The following is a 19107-nucleotide window of genomic DNA, read 5'->3' as shown; positions in this document are numbered from 1 at the left end:
CCGAGCTGATAATATGCTTGACTTCTTTGCTTGTTTTTGCCGAGGTTCCTCTTGGCTCTGCATCGTGGCACATAGGACCTGATTTCGTCCACTTCGCTTGGCGGTTTATATGTAGTATTGCCTTAAGTTCACGATGTTCCACGCTCGAGGTACTTGTTTGCCTTCCAAGATTTCGAGTTCGTCTGCCCCCCCGAGAGCTCTTTTTACTTTATAGGGCCCTTCCCAGTTTGGTCCAAGTTTGCCCACGCCGGGTTCGAGCACCATAATCTTACGAAGGACCAGGTCGCCAACTCGGAAGCTTCGTTGCTTTACTCTGGTATTGTAGTAGCGAGCTACCTGCTGCTGGTATGCCGCTGTTCGGATGTGCGCGAGGTCCCTTACCTCGTCCAATAGGTCAAGGTTGGTACGTAACTCGTCTCCGTTCGTCTGATCGTCGTATGTCTCTAGTCGCAATGTTGGTACTTCGATTTTCGTCGGGATCACTGCTTCAGTGCCATAGGTGAGGTTGAAGGGGGTTTCTCCCGTGGCGGTTTTTTCTGTAGTTCAGTGAGCCCATAAGACACTTGGTAGCTAATCGGCCCACAATCCCTTAGCTCGATCCAGACGTGCTTTCAGTCCGCGCAGGATGGCTCTGTTCATTACTTCCGTCTGACCGTTTGCCTGCGGGTGCGCGACTGATGTGAAGTTTTGCCGAATCCCCATGTTCTAGCACCACTCTTGGAACTTGATATCCTCGAACTGCTTGCCGTTGTCGGAGATTAGTACCCGAGGTAACCCGAACCGACATACTATGTTCTTCCAAAAGAAGTTTTGTATGTTTCGGGCCGTAACAGTTGCCAGAGGTTCGGCTTCTATCCACTTCGTAAAGTAATCTACTGCAACGACTAGGAATTTTCTTCCACCTGTTGCTGGTGGGAATGGCCCCAGGAGGTCGATGCCCCATTGTGCAAAGGGCCACGGGCTGGTGAGGTATTTGAGGTCGGAGGCTGGTTGATGGTGGGTATTGGCGTGCTTCTGACACTTGTCACATTTTCTGACGAGCTCGACAGCTTCTGCCTTCACCGTTGGCCAGTAGTATCCTTGTCAAAGTGCTTTTTGGGCGAGTGCTCTGCCCCCCAAGTGTCCGCCGCATAGGCCTTCATGAGTGTCACGGAGTACGAACTCGGGTTCGGCTGGTCGCAGGCAACGCAAGTAGGGGAGCGTGTAGGACCGTCGGTATAACCGTTCGTCTATTATGACGTATTTGGGTGCCTGCCGCTGCACCCTCTTGGCCGCATTGCATTCTGTAGGGAGGGTTCCGTCTATCAAGAAGCTCGCGAGTGGGTCGATCCAGCTCGGCTCTGCTTCCAAGACGGGAGCGACCTCCTCTGTCCCCCCAAAAATACTAGGCCGAGGCAAGTCCTCTATGTACACAGTTCTCATGTTGTTGTGACTTGCGCTAGCTAACCGGGACAGAGCGTCGGCCTCAGTGTTCTCTGACCTCGGGATTTGCCTGATGAAGTGTGACTGGAAATTGAGCAGGGCCTCTTTTACTTTCGCCAAATATGCGATCATGGAGAGCTCGCGTGCTTCATACTCGCTTGTAACTTGGTTGACCACGAGCTGGGAATCGCTGCAAATGACCAAGTGTTTTGTCTTTACCTTTCGCGCTAGGTCCAGCCCAGCTATCAGTGCTTCGTACTCTGCCTCGTTGTTGGATTCCACGAACTCAAAGCGTAGTGCGTATTCTAATTTTGTGCCGCCCGGGCCGCATAAGACTATTCCAACCCCACTGCCTTACTGGTTCGAGGAACCATCCACGTGAAGGATCCAGGGCTCCTCATCCCAGTTTGCGTTTCGCCTGACCAGGAGAGATGCCACACTGGCTGCTACTTCACGGGGTTTAGACTCTATTGGCTCGGGAGCTCCGGGTTTGCCCGAACTGGAGACCTCGGGCTCGACCTGTAGGGCTTCGTGGCTGAAAGTGCACTCGGCGGTAAAATCTGCCAAAGCTTGGGCCTTAATAGCAGTTCTTGGATTGTACTGGAGGTCGTACTCGCTGAGTTCGATGGCCCATTTCGTCAGTCGACCGGAAACCTCAGTTTGAGTAAAACTTGTCTCAGTGGTTTGTCAGTCAGGACGATGACGGTGTGAGCTTGGAAGTATGGGCGGAGTTTCCGAGCTGCTGTCACCAGTGCGTATGCTAGCTTTTCTATCTGCGGGTACCTTGTCTCTGCTCCCTGCAAAATTTACTAACATAATAGATGGGTCGTTGGACCCGGTCTGTTTCTTTTATTAGTACCGAATTGACCACCTCGTCGCTTGCCGAGAGGTACAGTTCTAAGACATCGCCCACCTTGGGCTGGGCTAAGGTCGGCATACTAGCGAGGTAACCTTTTAGCTCGTCAAACGCGAGCTGGCAGTCCTGGGTCCACTCGAACCCTTTGCCTTTGATTGCTTTGAAGAAAGGTAGGCAGCGGTCTGCTGATTTGGACATGAAGCGGCTTAGAGCGGCTATGCGGCCGTTTAGCCTTTGAACTTCTTTTACTTTCCGAGGTGGTCTCATATCTAGAATGGCTTTTATCTTGTCCGAGTTGGCCTCAATACCGCGCCGATTGACAATGTAGCCTAGGAATTTGCCCGAGGTGACGCCAAAGACACATTTGTTGGGGTTCAATTTCATGCTAAACTGCTGCAGGATTTGTAAGACAGAATCTAAGTCTTGTATTAATTCTTGTGAAAACTGTCTTGACGACCATGTCGTCTACATAGCACTCTATCTTCGTGCCAATCAAGGGCCGAAACAGCCTATTTACAAGTCTTTGGAAGGTCGCCCCGGCATTTTTTAATCCGAAGGGCATGACCTTGTAGCAATATAGGCCGAACTCGGTTATGAAGCTGGTTTTTTCCTCATCGGATGGGTCCATCCGGATTTGGTTGTAGCCCGAGTAGGCGTCCAGGAAGCTTAGCAACTCATGTCCCGAGGTCGCGTCCACTAGGCGGTCAATTCTGGGGAGGGGGAAGCAATCTTTCGGGCAAGCTCGGTTCAGGTCGGTGTAGTCGACGCACATGCGCCACTTGCCGTTTGCCTTTTTTACCAACATCGGGTTGGCCACCCAACTCGGGTAATGGACTTCCCTTATGAAGTTTGCTGCGAGGAGCTCCTCGACCTCCTCATCGACCGCCCTCCAGCGTTCGGGGGCTAAGTTTCGTTTCTTTTGTCTAACGGGTCTAACTACAGGGTCAGTACTAAGTTTGTGAGTTATCAGGCCGGGGCTAATGCCGGGCATGTCAGCCGCGGACCAGGCAAAAATATCTAAATTTTGAAGTAAAAAACTCACCAGTTCGGTTCGTAGGGGTTCCTCGACGGAAGCTCCGATCTGAAGTGTGCGAGTTGGGTTCATAGCCGAAGTCGGGATTGCGACCGTTTCCTCTGTGGGCGAAGCTCATTCCTCACCCTTCTCCGCAGGCCGCTCTTGTTCGAGGTCGTCGGCCGCCTTGGTTTTTCCCTTCAGGGCGGCAACATAACACTTGCGGGACTCGAGCTGGTCGCCCTGCGCTACCCCCACACCGAAGTCCGTAGGGAACTTCATGGCCAAATAGTAGGTGGAGACCACCGCCCGTAGGATATGCGTGATCGGCCGCCCTATTATGGCATTGTATGGGAAGGGGGTCGCGACCACCAGGAAATCATGGTTGAGTCTGACCGCACAAGGCCATGTGCCGACTTCCACAGGTACTGTTATTTTTCCGAGGGACCTAACTTCCTCTCCGCTGAAACCCACCAGGGGAGTGTTCGCGGGCTTCAGCTCGCTCCTCTGTAACTGTAGCTGGTCAAACGCTGATTTAAAGAGGATGTCCGCTGAGCAGCCCGAATCTACGAGTATGCGTCTGACCTCGAAGTCGCCGATCCTTAGTTTAGTGACAAGCACGTCATCATGGGGGTAGCGGACCCCTCGCGCATCGTCCTCCGTGAAGAAGATTGGTTCTTCGGTCTTTGGTCTCTTTGGGGGGTTCCGTTCCTCGAAGGCCGCTTCACGAACTGAAGTTCGGGCCGCTACCGAGGTACACCCTGCCACCACCGAACCTCCCACAATAACGTGGATGGTTCCCCGAACTGGCCTCTCTTCCGGAGGCTGTCGCTGCAACAGTTCAGCAGGTTTGTTGTTAGACTCGGGGGCATCCTTTTCGTGCTCCCCTTGCCGACCTGCTTTATTGTTATTATTGTTGTGTTGTACAAATTTTCTCAAGTATCCGCGACGGATGAGCCCCTCTATCTCGTCCCGGAGGTTATTACACTGCTCGGTACTATGACCATGGTCTCTATGGAAACTACAATACAAATTCTTATTTCTCTCATTTGGATTTCCCTTTAGGCGAGGTGGCCACTTCACGTACGGGGCATCCTTGATCGTCATTAAGATCTCGATCCGCCTTGTGTTTAACGGCGTGTAATCCGTCCAAACTGCTACGGGAGCTCGGAACGACTGGTTTGGCTTTGGCTCCCGGGCTGGGTTTTTCCTGTCGACCGGGTTGGAGAGCTCGCCTTCCCTCTTTCTTTTCTCGTTCCTGCCTTCGGTTCGTTGGTTGATTTCTTCCTCTGTCCTCATGAACTTGTTCGCAAGCTTGAGGAATTCGGCCACGGTTGCGGGCTGGTTAGCCACCATGTGCCATTTGAATTCTTTGTGTGTTACCCCTCTTTTGGCCGCCGCGAGCTGCACTGTGGGGTCCAACCGCGGTATCTGCAAGCATGCTTCGTTGAATCGCTTGATGTAGCCCCGGATGGATTCTCCTTCCCTTTGGACTACTTCGAAGATGCTTTCCTCTGTTCTGGGGCACCGTTGGCTGGTGACAAAGTGCGCGGGGAAGACCTGCACGAATTGGGCCCAGCACTTTATCGACCCGGGGGCCAGGTTCCTGTACCAAGTGCGGGCTACCCCCCTGAGGGTGGTGGTGAAGGCCACGCACATGCACGATTCGCTGGCCCTGGCGAGGTGCATTTGGGACTGGAAAGCGTCAACGTGGTCATTGGGGTCGAAGGACCCATCGTACTTGTCCAGAGGTGGGAGCTTGAAATTTCTGGGTAAGGGGACCGCCAGGAGTTCTGATGCGAGGGGGGAAGGAACTGAGAGAATCGGGGCAGCTCCTACCTCGTCCGAGCTCGTCTCTTTGCCTCTGAGCTCTGACAAGACACGGGTGGCGGTTCGGCGACTTCGCCGGCGCCTTCGTTGTTGAGTGGGCCTTGTACTGGCGCTGCTGGCCTCCGTGTTCCCGAGCTCGATGGGCCCAGAATGCTGGTAGTCTACCGCCAGGGCGCTGAATTGGTTTTTCGTGAGCGAGAACTCGGGCTTGGAGCACCGGGGTGCCGATCTCGCGGGCGAGGTTCCCGACCCGCCTGCAAGTTGCGAGGCGGGGATGATATTTTTCTCTCTTCGGCCTGGGGACGAGGCCTGGCTGTTAGGGGGGTTCTGGGGCCGGGAGGCCTTTCCCTGGTGGGGGCATCCATCCTGTGGGGAGGCCTTGACCGGCCTCGGAGCGGGGTGGCGAGGTGGAAGTAGTGGTTGGTTCAGTGGCAGTTGGGGGAACTGTTGTTGATAGTGATATTGGGAGATGTTGTGCAGCACTTGGTGCTGGTGAAGCTGGTGCTGCTGGAACTGTTGCATTTGGGCTTGCATTGCCCGCATGCACTGCATCAGGTCGTCCAACCGGTTTTGGCTGGCTGCCAGGGGGACGGCCGTCGGTTCAGTAAAGGTTGTCTCAATAGGGGGAGGAAAGGGGATGCTTGTGGCAGGAAGGTTTACGGGCGCCACTACTTGTGGCGCGTTCAAGCTGGGGATCCCATCCACCGAAAGGGGGATGGTGAACTGTCCAACGCACACCACGGGGTCTTGAAGTTGTTCCCCGATGGTGTTTGTCTCCGTGCCACGTCCAGCGTTGCTGGAGGCGGCCATGAGTGTTGGGTTTTTTGAAGAAAAGGGGTTATGGAAGTTTGGAGGGAGGCTTTTTGAAGCTTTCCCATAGATGGCGCCAATTGATGAAGCGCGATCCGGGCGGTCTTAGTTGTCAACGACCTTGCTTCTGAACTGGGTAGCAAGGAACCTGAAACGGAGGAGATGAGGAAGCTCCGGGGGAGGAACCCGGTGTAGCGGCTCCGAAGCTCAAGTTAGAATCCTTCAAAAGCAAGATAACACCAGATAGCGCAAAGTTTGCATACCTTCTTTGTTGGGGGCAGGGGGCTCTTATAATCACTTCGCGCACTCGCTCCGAGGCCCTTGTCAGGTCGGGTATGATTACCCTTGCGCTTGTCAATTCGGCCGTCGTCCTTTCTGGTGGGACAGAACCGTCACTGCCTAACCGTCTCTCTAACTGGAGATGGCGGTGTCAGTGGCGATGGTAGGTGGCCGTTTAGAGTGCAGCCGCCAAGCGTAAGATCCCAAGTCAGTCAATGTGGCGCCCTCGGGCATGGACTTCCTCAGTGTCAGGCATGGTACGACTTGTTTGAGTTTGGTGCCCAGAAGATGATGCAGAGTGGTGAGCGAGGCGAAGTCTTGAGTTCGGAGGTATCTATAGGGCAGGTCAGTTCGGCGAGGTGTATCCCGAACTGTTACAAGGCAGGCCAGTTCGGCGAGGTATACCCCGAACTGTTACAAGGTTGGCCAGTTTGGTGAGGTATATCCCGAGCTGTTACAAGGCCAGTTCGGCGAGGTATATCCCAAGCTGGTACAAGGTTGGCCAATTCGGACTACTCTGGTTTTGGGCTAAGGGTGAGTTCGGGCCCCCCGTAGGGAGTTTGGTCCGCTGGTGTCCCCTTGTTCACGCCTTAGGCTTGGCCCTTTTTCCGAGCTATTGTTTCTGCCACGCGTCGCATAACTATGAGGTCGGGCCAAATCTTCCTTCATCACTACCAATCTATTTTCTTTCATTACCTTTAAAAAGATATTTAGGTGTTTCCAATAAGATTTTAGTGAGGGGGAATAAATTAACAAATCATCTATGTACACTATTATAAACTGAGTGTGCGGGGTAAAAATTTCGTTCATAATTTTTTAGAATTCTGAAGGGGCATTTTTTAAGCCAAAGGGCATAACATTCCATTCATAATGCCCAAAAGGAACTGTAAAGGCGGTTTTATATCTGTCATTTTCTTCTATTATGATTTGCTAGTAACCCGATTTTAGGTCAAATTTAGAAAATATTTTTGCATCGTATAAACAACTTATTAAATCTTGTTTATTAGGAATTGGGTACATAATCCATCTTAAGGCTTTATTTAATGGTTTATAGTTTACTACAAGCCTTGGAACTCCTCTTTCTATTTCTGCGGCATTCTTAACATAGAATGTTGGACAACTCCATGGAGACTTACATGGTCTAATTAGATCTTTATCTAATAATTCTTGGATTTATTTTTTTACAAATTTCTAATAATTGGCTATTCTTTTAGATTGGTCTAGCTTTTATTGGGATTTTGACTTTGCTAAATCCTTCTTCATATGGAAGATTAACCATGTGTTTTTTCCTATGCTATAATGCACTAGGGGTTTCAGTGCATATATCATTTTCTCATTTTATCTGGAAATTTTCAATTTCTAGCTAAGTCTTTGATTCATTTAACAACTTAATGAGTTGCCTTTCTTTTATATTTGTTTGCAATTCAGAGATAAATTTGACTTTACCCTTTTGACTTACCTTTAGGTTGTTTATTGTGGATACTTTTGGTTTTTGTCAGAATTTATAAGTGACTGATATTTCACCTATAGTGGTGGTAATCCCTGTCGAGTCTATTTGATAAGGTAAGATTGATAGTAGGAAGGGTGTACCCAAGATTAGTTCTTGCTTTAAATCCTTTACCATAAGGAAAGTGGATTTCAAGGAAGTTCCTTGGTTGCAAATGTGGGCAACAGGGATCTTGTATTTTATCCCTAAATTCCTTCCGTCAGCAGCATTTACCTGTTGAGAGGTTTTCTCAAATTATTTAGAAGGTATAATTCCTCCTCTGATACAATTTATATCAGCACCTGAATCAATTAAGGCGATAACTGAGAAGTTGAAATCTTTTATTCTAATGGCGATTTTTGAATACCATTTTTGGTACTTGACTTCCTTGGTAGAGTATATAAACTCTTTGTCATCTCCAATAAATCCGGCAGGTTCTAATTCTAAGGATTTTTTAAATTGCTCCATCCAGAAATTTTCAACTTCTAACTGATCAACCCTGGCTTAGGGGTTCCTACTTGAGCTCTTCTAATGAGATTTTGAACTCATTAACTTCTTGTTTAAGATCATTCAGAGAAGAGGGCTTAGGGGTTCCTACTTGAGCTCTTCTCATAATCTCACTACATATTATATATTTTTTACTTTGAATGGCCTTTTAGATTTTTCTTTATATATTTTTTACTTTGAATGGCCTTTTAGATTTTTCTTTACTTTCCTTTTCTTTGTTTTGGAAGACCATAAGCAGGTGCTTTTTCTTTGATTCTTCATTATGAATTTCATCAAGAATCTCTAAGAGATGTTCTTCATCCAAGGTTAATACATTGATTTCCCCTGATTCTTCTTCATCTGTACTTATCTCATTTTTACAAATACATATTCTATTGCCACAACATTCTTCTGAAGAGGTTGACGATTCTTCTTCAGATTCTCCTAATTCATTAATCTTTTTTGTATTTTTAAGACACTTATTATCATAATGTCCCTTTTTGCCACACTTAAAATAAGTAGGGCTTTTGTTTTCTCTTCTTTTAGAGAATTTTGGATTCTTGTTTTTCTTCTTTTCTTTCCTTTTATAAACTTTTGACTTTTTCCTTTTGTATACCGGTTTAGGACGAGATGGCTTAGGGGCCATTCCAAACTAGTAACATAAATCTCCTAACTCTTTTTTAGAGTCAGTTCTCTCTTTCTTAGTTTGTCTTTTTAAGCATAAATCATTATATAAGTCTAGTCCAACCTGCTTAATTACTTGGACCAAATATCCATAGGTATAATGAGGATATAGCATTCTATCACCTCCTATATTCCGAAGGTGATTTATAACCTTTTTAGCAAATACTAAAGGAAGGCCAGGGATAAATTGTCTGTTCCAATAATTTTGTCTAGAGTCGGTAAGTCTATGAACTTTGGACAAGAAAACATCTTTATACCATCTAAAATTAGATAGTGTTTTACATCTAAGGTTTATTAATTGTTCACTTGATCTTTCTACCATATTATCTAAGTCTTCTATAAAATGACTAAGGTTATTCAAAATTAGAGTCATGACTGCATCCTGAATGGGTTGGCCTTGACTTAAGATGACTTCTCCATCTTCATCTCTATTGATTGCATTCAAAATAAAATCATTTTCTACTTCAGTCAAATAGTGAGTCCATCATTCTTTTAATTGTCCTGTAAATGATTCAGTAATAACTGTGGCGATTACCTTTTCATCATTCCTAGCTAATTTGCTAGCACTAGCATACATCGCCATATGATGTATCATTTCATGAATCTGGTATTCAGATTTTTCATCCAAATTCCACTCATAAAAAGTATTGCAGTTATAGCCAACCCGGGGCATAAATGGTTCTTCAAATAATAGGTTTATGGGGGTGTGCCTAAGATAATAAGGCTTCTTACTTTGATAAGAGAGTTTATCTAGATCCAATGAGTTTTCTAATTCTTTTATTGATTCGTTTTCTTTGTCAGATCTTTCACTTAGTTAATTTATTGAGTATGAGTTTGAGGCCTTATCTGCCTTTTCACTTTTTGAAGGTTTAGATGTTTTTCCTTTCTCCCTTTTTGAAGAAGAAATTAGTCTCGTAGATAGCTCCTTATAACTTACCTTTCATAGATCTAGAGGAGTTTTCTGTATTTTCATTGCTTCTGGGAAACTTGACATTACTACCATGAGTTTTTCTCTTTTGCTTATTGTTTTAAGTTTAGAAACCTCTAAGGAACTTAAGAGGATTTCTATTCTGTTGGTTTGTTTGCCTAACATGTTAAGACATATATTTGTATAATTATTTTGCTCTATAATTTGAGAGCAATGTTCTGGAATAACTGTTTCATATTCTTTTTATTATTATTATTATTATTATTCCCATAGCACTACACAATAGGGGTAACCCATTCCCCAACCCTTGTTATGGCAGGATACGATCCCAAATCTTTGCTACATCTATTTAGAGACCTTACCAACTCAGCTAATTGGTACCTTTAGGGGGTGTTCAATTTTTTTTTTCTGGATTTTGAGTGGGGGAGGGGGGAGTTGGTTCACATTTACCAAGATATTCATTTTCTTCTTTCAGATTTATATGGGGTTCATGGGAAATTTATTTTTCCTATGTATCATTTACTTGGTGGGTAAGTAACTTCCCCCCACCCGAGGAGGAAAGTTGTCTAACACTCGAGGAGATAAAATTACCCCTTTTAATAATGGATTTTTAGGGCTAAAACAGTCATTGTTTTATTTAATACAAGAACATGGATAAATGCACTTATCCAGACACTTACCAAAAAATATTTAATTACTAGATAAGTAACTTACTTAAAAATGAACGGGGCCTTAATATTTAAACTATAATCAGTTGAATGCTCATATAAGTTAATTTCCCAACGCAATAACTTGTATGACTAAAACTTGAAGAATTGGAGCATCCATACCCAACCTTGCGTAGTTATATCCCCTTAAAACTTGAAGAATTTGTCAAGTTGCTTCAAAATATCTTGTGGGTTGAGGTGCGAATGAACATTCTCGATTCACACTCCCCACTTTTTATTTCTATTTTGTTGAAATCTTAGATAGGATCACATTCTAAAGAGGTGGAGCTTTAAAGAAACAGAGAAGTCTTCAAAGTCATGCTAGTCAGTCATGAAGTCCATCGTGAGGAGCTGGTCCCTGGCATTTAAACCATTCAGAACATGCTCTGGGGTTACTGCACCGAGAAGCATACTGAAAGGCCGATCGAGGCCGGCTAAAAGTGATGGTCCCCAGGACTAGCTTGTCGTTTGCCGTGTTTTAGTAGGCAGCCGCATTAGCAGGTTCGAGTATTAGAAAAAAGAAGTTCATCGGTTAAGAGACCCTTTTCTGCTTAATTATATATATAGGAAAGCAATCTATAAAAAACAGTTTGATTTCATCCACAGAGGTGTGAGAGGACATTCAATCAAACACAGTGTAGAGCTATAATGTGGAAGATTACTAAAATTCTTGTGGCTAAGCATGCACGAACTATAAACAATTGGGAGTTAATTTGTGCTGTAGACACAGTTTGGAAGGAGTATAAATATAAATATGCAGAGTGCAAAATCTTGCATTTTGTATGCATTTGCACTGTACCTATTTATCTTTGTATTGCTTCCAAACTGAGGGCGTATATGCATTTTGTGAGTACACAAATGGAACGCGTACCCCCTAGCTAGCTCACCTCTTACTTGTCCCAAGTGTTTGTAATGTCATTTGGGTTGTTCTACAAGAAGTTTGGATTATTGGTGCTTGGAAACCATGGACATCACATGTAAATCTATGGGTAGTCCCCCCCTCCCCCCCACAGCCCCACCCCATACGGCCATACCCCGTTTTCTCTTGTCATCTTTTACACCTGTTCTGTTCCGTTACGCAATTGGCTCCCCTCTTATGGTGTGACACGTCTCTTATCCTATTGAGCGCCACGTCGCGGGTAACATGGTTAATGCTCAATTGGTTGAAAAGGGTGTCCTTGTATACTTAGGCCATACCAGTGGTGCATTGGCAATTTGGATGCATTGTAAGTTGTCCTTCAACTGGTCAAGGCTGTCTCAACCACAACCTAGGAGAGTAGCCAGTACAGACATGATAGATACTTGCTGCAATATAACAGCCAATGGCACCCAACTCCTAAAGCGAGTAAATGCTGTTATAAGAGACAACCATTGGTTTACAATGTGTATGGTTTCATCCCTTTCTTCTTTTAAGAATTGAGGAAAGAATGGAGGATGAAAGCTCTGTTTCCACAACACCAGTACATTACATATCAGATTGCTTTAAGAGCAATCAACATCAATGTTGCAATTCTTACCCCCATGCCCCAACCATCAAGGAGGGGGCACTATCTTTACAGTGATCTCATTAAAAAAAAAAAAAAGGCAGTCCTTTGTTAAAAGGTAAAAGGAAAAGTGTCGAACATGTTGTGGGCACGTGGATGCAACAGGAGACACATGAATCATGGGTTCATTTACAATCAAGATTGCCTTGTCAATGCCGAAGATACTGAGGAGCTAGTGAATTTACACTGATAACAACATATCAGAGCCTTGGTTGCAATTTTGAGTCATGTGGAATGTGGAGTTTCTGATGCAAATGTGAAAAAGATAATTAAAAACAAAAAACAAGGAAGTTTGTTTGAGTCAATAATATTGAGCAAGGTTTATCATCAAAAGGGTTCTAAAAATCTACATTGGAAATGTCAAACCTAATGCATGGTGCTTCAAATGCAAGGTGGAAAATTTCAGGTATTAAATGATGAAGCCATAAATTTTATTTCCAGTACTCATCTATGACTTTGATACCTATTACCTGATATTCTTGGCCTTCTGGGAAACTAAATTACTAAATACATTGCCACGTGGAAAAACACATAACTGAATTCTCCGCATAATAACTCAGACATCCTTTCTTAGAAATTCTGAAATCACCCCAAAATTGGAGGATTAAGGTCTGGTGGGGTCTCAAATACCCTTGAATTGTGGAATTGAATGTGCCAACTGGTTCAGCTGGGAGTTGTGGCCTTGTGGATATGGAGAATGGGTTACCACCTCCCATTATGCAGACTCAGTGAATCCAAAACAGAAAGGATTTAGAAATTCCTTAAAATGGAGGAATTCAAGGATTAAAGTCACCTCTCGATTTCTGTTTGCAATAGATCTGTAGCCAAAAGGTATATATGTCATTGAGAATACCCTCCAATCATCATTAGCTTTGTGGAACGGAAATGACTTGCAACTGCCTGTTTCCTTTCTATTTATTTTGCATAGGCCTATTTACAGGCCGGGCTTCGGGCTTGACCCATGACCATTTTACATTACTTTAGGTTTAGGCTTCAGGTTAAATTCATATAAATTTTGGCAAAAGTTAAGCTTGAGCATGATTGATGAACAGGTCTATTTTACATCATCATCCTGAGCCTTATCTCAATTATATGGTATCAGCTACATGAATCTTGTTTTGTCCATTTCATTCTGTTTAATATAATGTTTATTATTAAATTAAATTATTTCTTACTATTTCAAATTATATTCCTGTTTATCCCTAACCCTTTCCGGTATTCTTTCTGTTTTCTTTTTCTTTTTTATTTTAGAGCAAAGGTGTGTGTTATGCAAATGTGCAAGTAAAAATATGACATATAAGCGTAACATTATATATAAACAAGGCAAGTATATCTTTATACACTAATAGAGTTTATTTATTTACAACAACCTCAAACTTAGGGGGTGCTTGATAAAAGGTTGGTTGTATTTTTGAAAAAAAAAAACAATTGATACATCAGTAAAATTATATTGTTTGGTTGATGTGACAGTTATTTTTGTTTTAAAAACAAAATGAACCATTTGCCAAATTACCTCTAAATATTTAAGAATTTGAGATTAGGTAATAACTCAAAACAGTAAAAATAATCTCATCTTTTTATAATAAAAAATAAAAAATAAATACTGAAAGGTAATTACCACACGCCTATCAAAAGCCACTGTATAATTTAAAATGGAGGGGATCTCCCTTAATAATTATGAACAGACAAGAATGGCCTCACCGTAGGAACTCCTCAAGTTAATCAATGATTAGCCCAACAAAAGTTGCTTTACACTAATAAGTTAAATTTCCCAGGGTAATCTCCTAAATGGTGGATCCTTAGTAAATGTATTAGCTAATGATTTATTATTCATGGCTCGGGATCTCATGTGTTACTCTCACCGTGTCTTCTTATGAAGGAAAAAGCCACCATCCATTCCTGAGCCAATGGATGACAAACACGACGGATTCTCACGGTAGGAGTGCTCTCCTTCCCTGGTCAGAAAAGTGAAGGCCCGGTTTGACAAGATTATGTGAAAACGTTTTTATCGTTCCTGATGTTCTCGTGGAGTAGGAACATGTTTGATAAAAAAAAATGAAAGAAACAAGTTATTCTCGCATAAGAATAATACCCAAAGACACATTCTTTGAGAGTGATAAACCACATTTTTAAAGAACATGTTCCTTGAGAATGTGTGGTTCTCATAATATTAATGCATATTAATGAATACATGCCATCGATTCCTACGTGAGAGAAGGGGTATGTTTGATATTTCACACGAAATAATAGAAACAAGTCCTAAGCAATCGCCTTTAGTTCATTCAACACTACCTCAATGCCACTGCACATCTCAGAGGAGGGAACTCCCTTGGCTCCTACTGCATCAACAACCGGACGGTGACAAATGGTATAAAGCTCCAACAACATTTTCGGCCAGATTCACGTAAACAGGTAGGTGTATCCCTTCTTGTCGTACCTGATTTACTCGTTATTACTTTGTTTTACTCATCATTGCTTTGTCTAGATTCACCCAAACCAATCTCCAATAACAATCATCTCTAACAAATGCCAAGTTTCCATCATCTAAATTCGTTTGTTCATGCTATTTTTTTTACTTTGTTGGATATCTTGAAATGTGGGATTTCTATTATATCGATTGAGTGGGATTTCTTTTCATCTGAATGCATTATTCAAACTCCATTTTTGTTTCTGTAGAATAAAAATATGTTCCTGAAAAACATTTTGCCAAACACCTCTATTACCCTAGAGAAGCAGAAATTTAAAATTCTTATTCTAACACAAGAATTAAAAAAAAAAAAATAGAAACAATTGGGAACATTGTCAAACAGGGCATTAGGAGACCCCATGTCCAAAGGTCGTTGTCCTTGCCAACACTTCTCATGTATTGCACCTATTCTCAAAAGCCACGGATGCCTTTCCATCTTTTTACTTAGCCCAATTTTTCTCAATTTATTTATATATTCAATCTAAAAAGTCCAAAAGCTTATACGGGTCCACCTTACTGGATATATCATTTCTCCAGGGCGTTGGTTCCACCACGGGAGCAGAACCACAGAAGCCAGACTTGCCACGTGGCAATCCCAAACACTTCACCTCTTTCCATTTTAGCTTTCGTTTTCATGTCAAAAAAAGAAAGTAAATAAAAAGAAAGTTTACAGCATATCAAATACCCCCGTGTTGTTGTCCAAGCCTCCTAGGTGTATGTATATCCAAAACCAAAACTAATCTATAAATAGCTCTCTGCACGCTCTCCATTATTTGAACATCCTCTGTGTCCTACGAGAATCTCTGTAACTCAAACCCCTATGGCTGATTTTGCAGGAGAGTCGCAAAGTTTCAGGCCTTCCTTCCCTTTCTTAGAGATCGACTCCAACATGGAGCTAATGATGAACCAGCTCGCAGAGTTGAACCCAAGTGGATTCCTAAATCCAAACTTGAACATACAGAGCTTCACGGGTTTCTCCAATGACAATTTCTTCGTCCAACAGCAGCCGGATTTCTCTACAAGCTTTGCAGATAATAGTACTGCGGGTGTCCCTCACCGGTACGGTCCAAATGCTTTGCCAGTTGTTCAATCCGTGGCTTCAGCTGGAGATGCTGTCGACCATGAAAGTAAGAAGCAGATGATGGTATCGGAGAGCAGCTCCGGGAACTCTTCCGCTCCGGTCTCCGAAACAGGGTCGGGAGGAGATGATAAGACTAAGAGAAAGAATGTATGTTTTGTATTGTATTGTATTGTTTTTAATTTGATTCTTCTTTCTTCCTGATTGAATTTGTATACACCACTCTTTTGGAGTACGATTGGCTCTGTTTATGTGAGACTCAGATTGTGGGTTTGCTTCGTCTTCATGTTCACAGAGCTTCGGGAGAGGAAAGAGAAAGAGAAACAATGAGAACGAAGGGGAAACACCAAAGGAAGTTATTCATGTTAGAGCAAGAAGAGGCCAAGCCACTGACAGTCACAGCTTAGCAGAACGGGTATTTTTTTTTTTTAAATACTGTTTTCAGTTATTTATTTGGTTAATTTGCAGAAATACCCCTGATCTAAATACTGTTACAAAACTAACCTGCAATTTGACTATGAGCAAAAGAAAAAAAAAATTACAGAGAGAAGAATGATCACATGCTGTTGAAACTTGAAATAAATAACCCTGATTCCTTTGTTGTCGACCAGGTAAGAAGAGAGAAAATCAATGAGAGATTGAGATGTTTGCAAGGCTTGGTTCCAGGATGCTACAAGGTAAGATAATTCCTTGAGAAAATTCTTCAAAGTACAATTTCTTGACTGAAAACTTGCTATTGTGTAAGAATTATATATTTGTTTGTTTCTTACAAGCATTTCTGGAAATGCAGACAATGGGAATGGCAGTAATGTTGGATGAAATAATCAATTATGTACAGTCATTGCAGAATCAAGTGGAGGTAATAATTAAGTAGTAACAGATGAATGTTTTGCTAATGAATTGATAAGAGTTCTAAACTTGGGTATTAATTTATTTTTCCTTGTTCTTAATTATGTGCTTTCTCCAGTTTCTTTCCATGAAGCTATCTGCAGCCAGTTCTTTCTATGACTTCAACTCAGAGATGGAAGCTCTTGAAACAACGCAGGTACTCCTTCAAGACCAGAATAAGCAAGCTTTCCCTTCAATGTACTACTCCAACTTAGAATGCCTAAATACTAGTATTATATGCCCAGGCTTCTCTATTTGGAATCAGGGAAACCCTAAAAAGGGAAATGAGGTAGTGAGTACCACCAATAGCAGTTACCTTTGATTCCAAATGTTGGTATGTTTCCAAGGGACCACAGTATGGGGAAATTCCCTTAAGCAGAGTCCAGATCTGCTCCTCACTCAGTGCGCTTCACACCGACCTCACAGCATGTTCTGGCCGCACAGGGACATCTCCTGTGCTTATATGTGTTATTCATGGGGAGATATAGACACAGTCTGTGAGGAGCATATCCCAATTCCCCTAAGCAATGCTCATGGGAAATAGCAGCCCCTAGAGCATTAGAAGAGGGCTAAAAGCCTAAAACTGCAGAAACTATTACCGTGGGCCATGGCAGCCCTATTCATGCCGGACGTCCCTCCTGTTTAGGGTTAGAATTGTCTCTGAGAGATGTTGCAAATACAGTCACACCTTGGCAGGTGACCCATAACGTGGAGCTCGCATTTCCTGCGACCATATCGCATGTGACCCCCCAATGAAATGCAAACACACCAGAGTTTGAAATAAAGAAAGAAAACAGTTGATGTGATGTATTGAATTTATTGGAAATGCTGGTGTGTTTGTGTTTTATTGAGAGGTCTCAGGGATGTACTGTGACTGCAGTCGCAGGAAATGTGAGCTCCATAACGTGGAGTGGTGTTTTAAGTTGTTCTTTTGTCTTGCACATCAATCAGCTAAAGCCTAAAGATTAAAATTCCTCCAAAGTACGTAACAAATCTTGTACCGGTCCACATCCCCTTGGGCCTTTGTGAGAGTGAATGAACTGATCAAGAATAAGGCTCAAGTAGTAAGTGTGATCCCTTAACCCATGGGCTTGTACATATGGGTTTCATCAAATGGGTTCATTAGGAAGCCAGCGAGGGACAGCTGAGCTTCACCTACCAATCACCATGAATCTTGAGGCCAGCTATATGTAGAGTAATGTTTGTGAAATAATTGGTCGACGGTTTTGTTTGCAGGGGGCAAATGCTTATGAAGCCCAAGAGATAGAAAGGGTGGTGAGAGACGGAGGATATGGAGGTCTAACTTGCTTCAACTCAACATGGCCCTTTTGACTCCACTTTTGGCTCTTACTTACTGCTGCAGCCTGCATGCCACATGAACAAGCTCTATTCCCTTCCCCTGCGCCAAATCAGATGTGTCCCCCCCGTTCATGCCCATACGTAGCACACGAGAAAATGGAATTTGTAATCCCAACCACACACCCATATGTGGGGGGGCCTAACTTAAGATTCAATAATAAAAAGCTTAATTAATACCATTTTTATCTTCATTAGATTCTTGCTTAGTTGTCCTTAAACCCATGGTTTTGTATCAATTGTGCTTCCTAGTACGAAAAATGTATGTACACCCACCACCATGTCGGCAGGATCACATCTCTCTCTCTCTAACAACATGGCAAATAGTTATTTTGCTCACTTGATGAAATCGATTGCAAATTTGTGCCCATTTAATGTGTGGGTATTATCATAATTTAGGGTCGTTGGATAACAGATGAAATTTCTGAATCAAATGACTTATTGTTTTATCTTTTATTGAATAAAATAATTAAAAAATAAAAGTTTCAAAGATATCATGATTTACCTAACTTCAATTTCAGCCATTAAGAAACCCTCAACCTCATTAAAAACTTATTCATTAAAAGACAAAACAATAAGGTTAGAATTAGAGAGAGAGGGAGAGAGAGAGAGCCAAGCCCATTATTAGAAGGTCACGGGATCAACCCCATATTGGGGTGATGTCCCAGCGAGGTAGAGCCCGGCATGGACTGCCTCGCCCATGCCCTTCGGGGGCCTACGGACAAAAAAGTGGGCGCACATTCTAACAGTCAATAATAAACCTGCTTTAGCCTTTATTTATTTATTTTTAGTTATTTTCTCTTACTTAGTTGTGATTGCAAGGTTGGAACAAAGGGAAGACGACAGAGTTCCTTGTAGAGGGCCCATATAAAAAATAATTTAGATGTATGCATTTTGTACATGTCTCGTTTGTAGGGAGTGATGCTGAGACCCTTTTTATTTATATTACCTTATTGAAATGGGGGATTTTTAAGAAACAAGAAATGTGAAAAGGTTACAAAATAATATCGTTTAGTTATTCTACTGAGTGCAAAATTACACCACAAATCTATGAAGATAATCAATCATATAGAATTGACGTGGAGATTCAACTGCACTTACAGTGCTTCTACTATTGTTTTCTTGTTATACAAGTCATATTATGCTATGAGTTAAGGCATATATAATTAAAAATAGCTAATTAGCTTTTTATAATTGGATAACAATTTTCTTGCTTTACTTTTTATATACTTTAAACATATTAATAATTTCTTATTTTTATCTGTAATTCTTAT

At 42.8% G+C, this 19107-nt stretch overlaps 1 protein-coding gene across 2 annotated transcripts; it reads left to right on the top strand.

Moving 5' to 3' along the window:
* Positions 1–15290: 15290 nt before the first annotated feature.
* Positions 15291–18027, top strand: LOC148854866 (uncharacterized). 2 transcript variants are annotated; one of them, XM_088985989.1, is made up of 6 exons: positions 15291–15739; positions 15885–16004; positions 16201–16266; positions 16380–16448; positions 16557–16634; positions 17714–18027. In XM_088985989.1, the coding sequence occupies exons 1-6, from the start codon at positions 15332–15334 to the stop codon at positions 17807–17809; spliced, it is 837 nt and encodes a 278-aa protein (XP_088842115.1). In that variant the 5' UTR covers positions 15291–15331; the 3' UTR covers positions 17810–18027. The 2 variants fall into 2 exon arrangements, with proteins under 2 accessions (XP_088842115.1, XP_088842116.1); XM_088985990.1 differs by having other exon boundaries at positions 16557–16675.
* Positions 18028–19107: the final 1080 nt, after the last annotated feature.

Source organism: Nelumbo lutea, chromosome 4 (assembly GCF_056320005.1).
Source record: "Nelumbo lutea isolate HS-2025 chromosome 4, American lotus-T2T, whole genome shotgun sequence".
Taxonomy (NCBI): domain Eukaryota; kingdom Viridiplantae; phylum Streptophyta; class Magnoliopsida; order Proteales; family Nelumbonaceae; genus Nelumbo; species Nelumbo lutea.
The sequence above is the reverse complement of the archived record's forward strand: the minus strand, read 5'-3'. Positions and strand labels throughout refer to the sequence as shown.

Excerpts from the sequence above, each read along its gene's own strand:
- LOC148854866 (XM_088985989.1), top strand. The coding sequence starts at position 15,332 with ATGGCTGATTTTGCAGGAGAGTCGCAAAGTTTCAGGCCTTCCTTCCCT. Across the intron at positions 16,005-16,200 it reads GTCACAGCTTAGCAGAACGG|GTAAGAAGAGAGAAAATCAA; the intron begins GTATTTTTTTTT and ends GTTGTCGACCAG. Across the intron at positions 16,635-17,713 it reads AAGCTCTTGAAACAACGCAG|GGGGCAAATGCTTATGAAGC; the intron begins GTACTCCTTCAA and ends TTTTGTTTGCAG.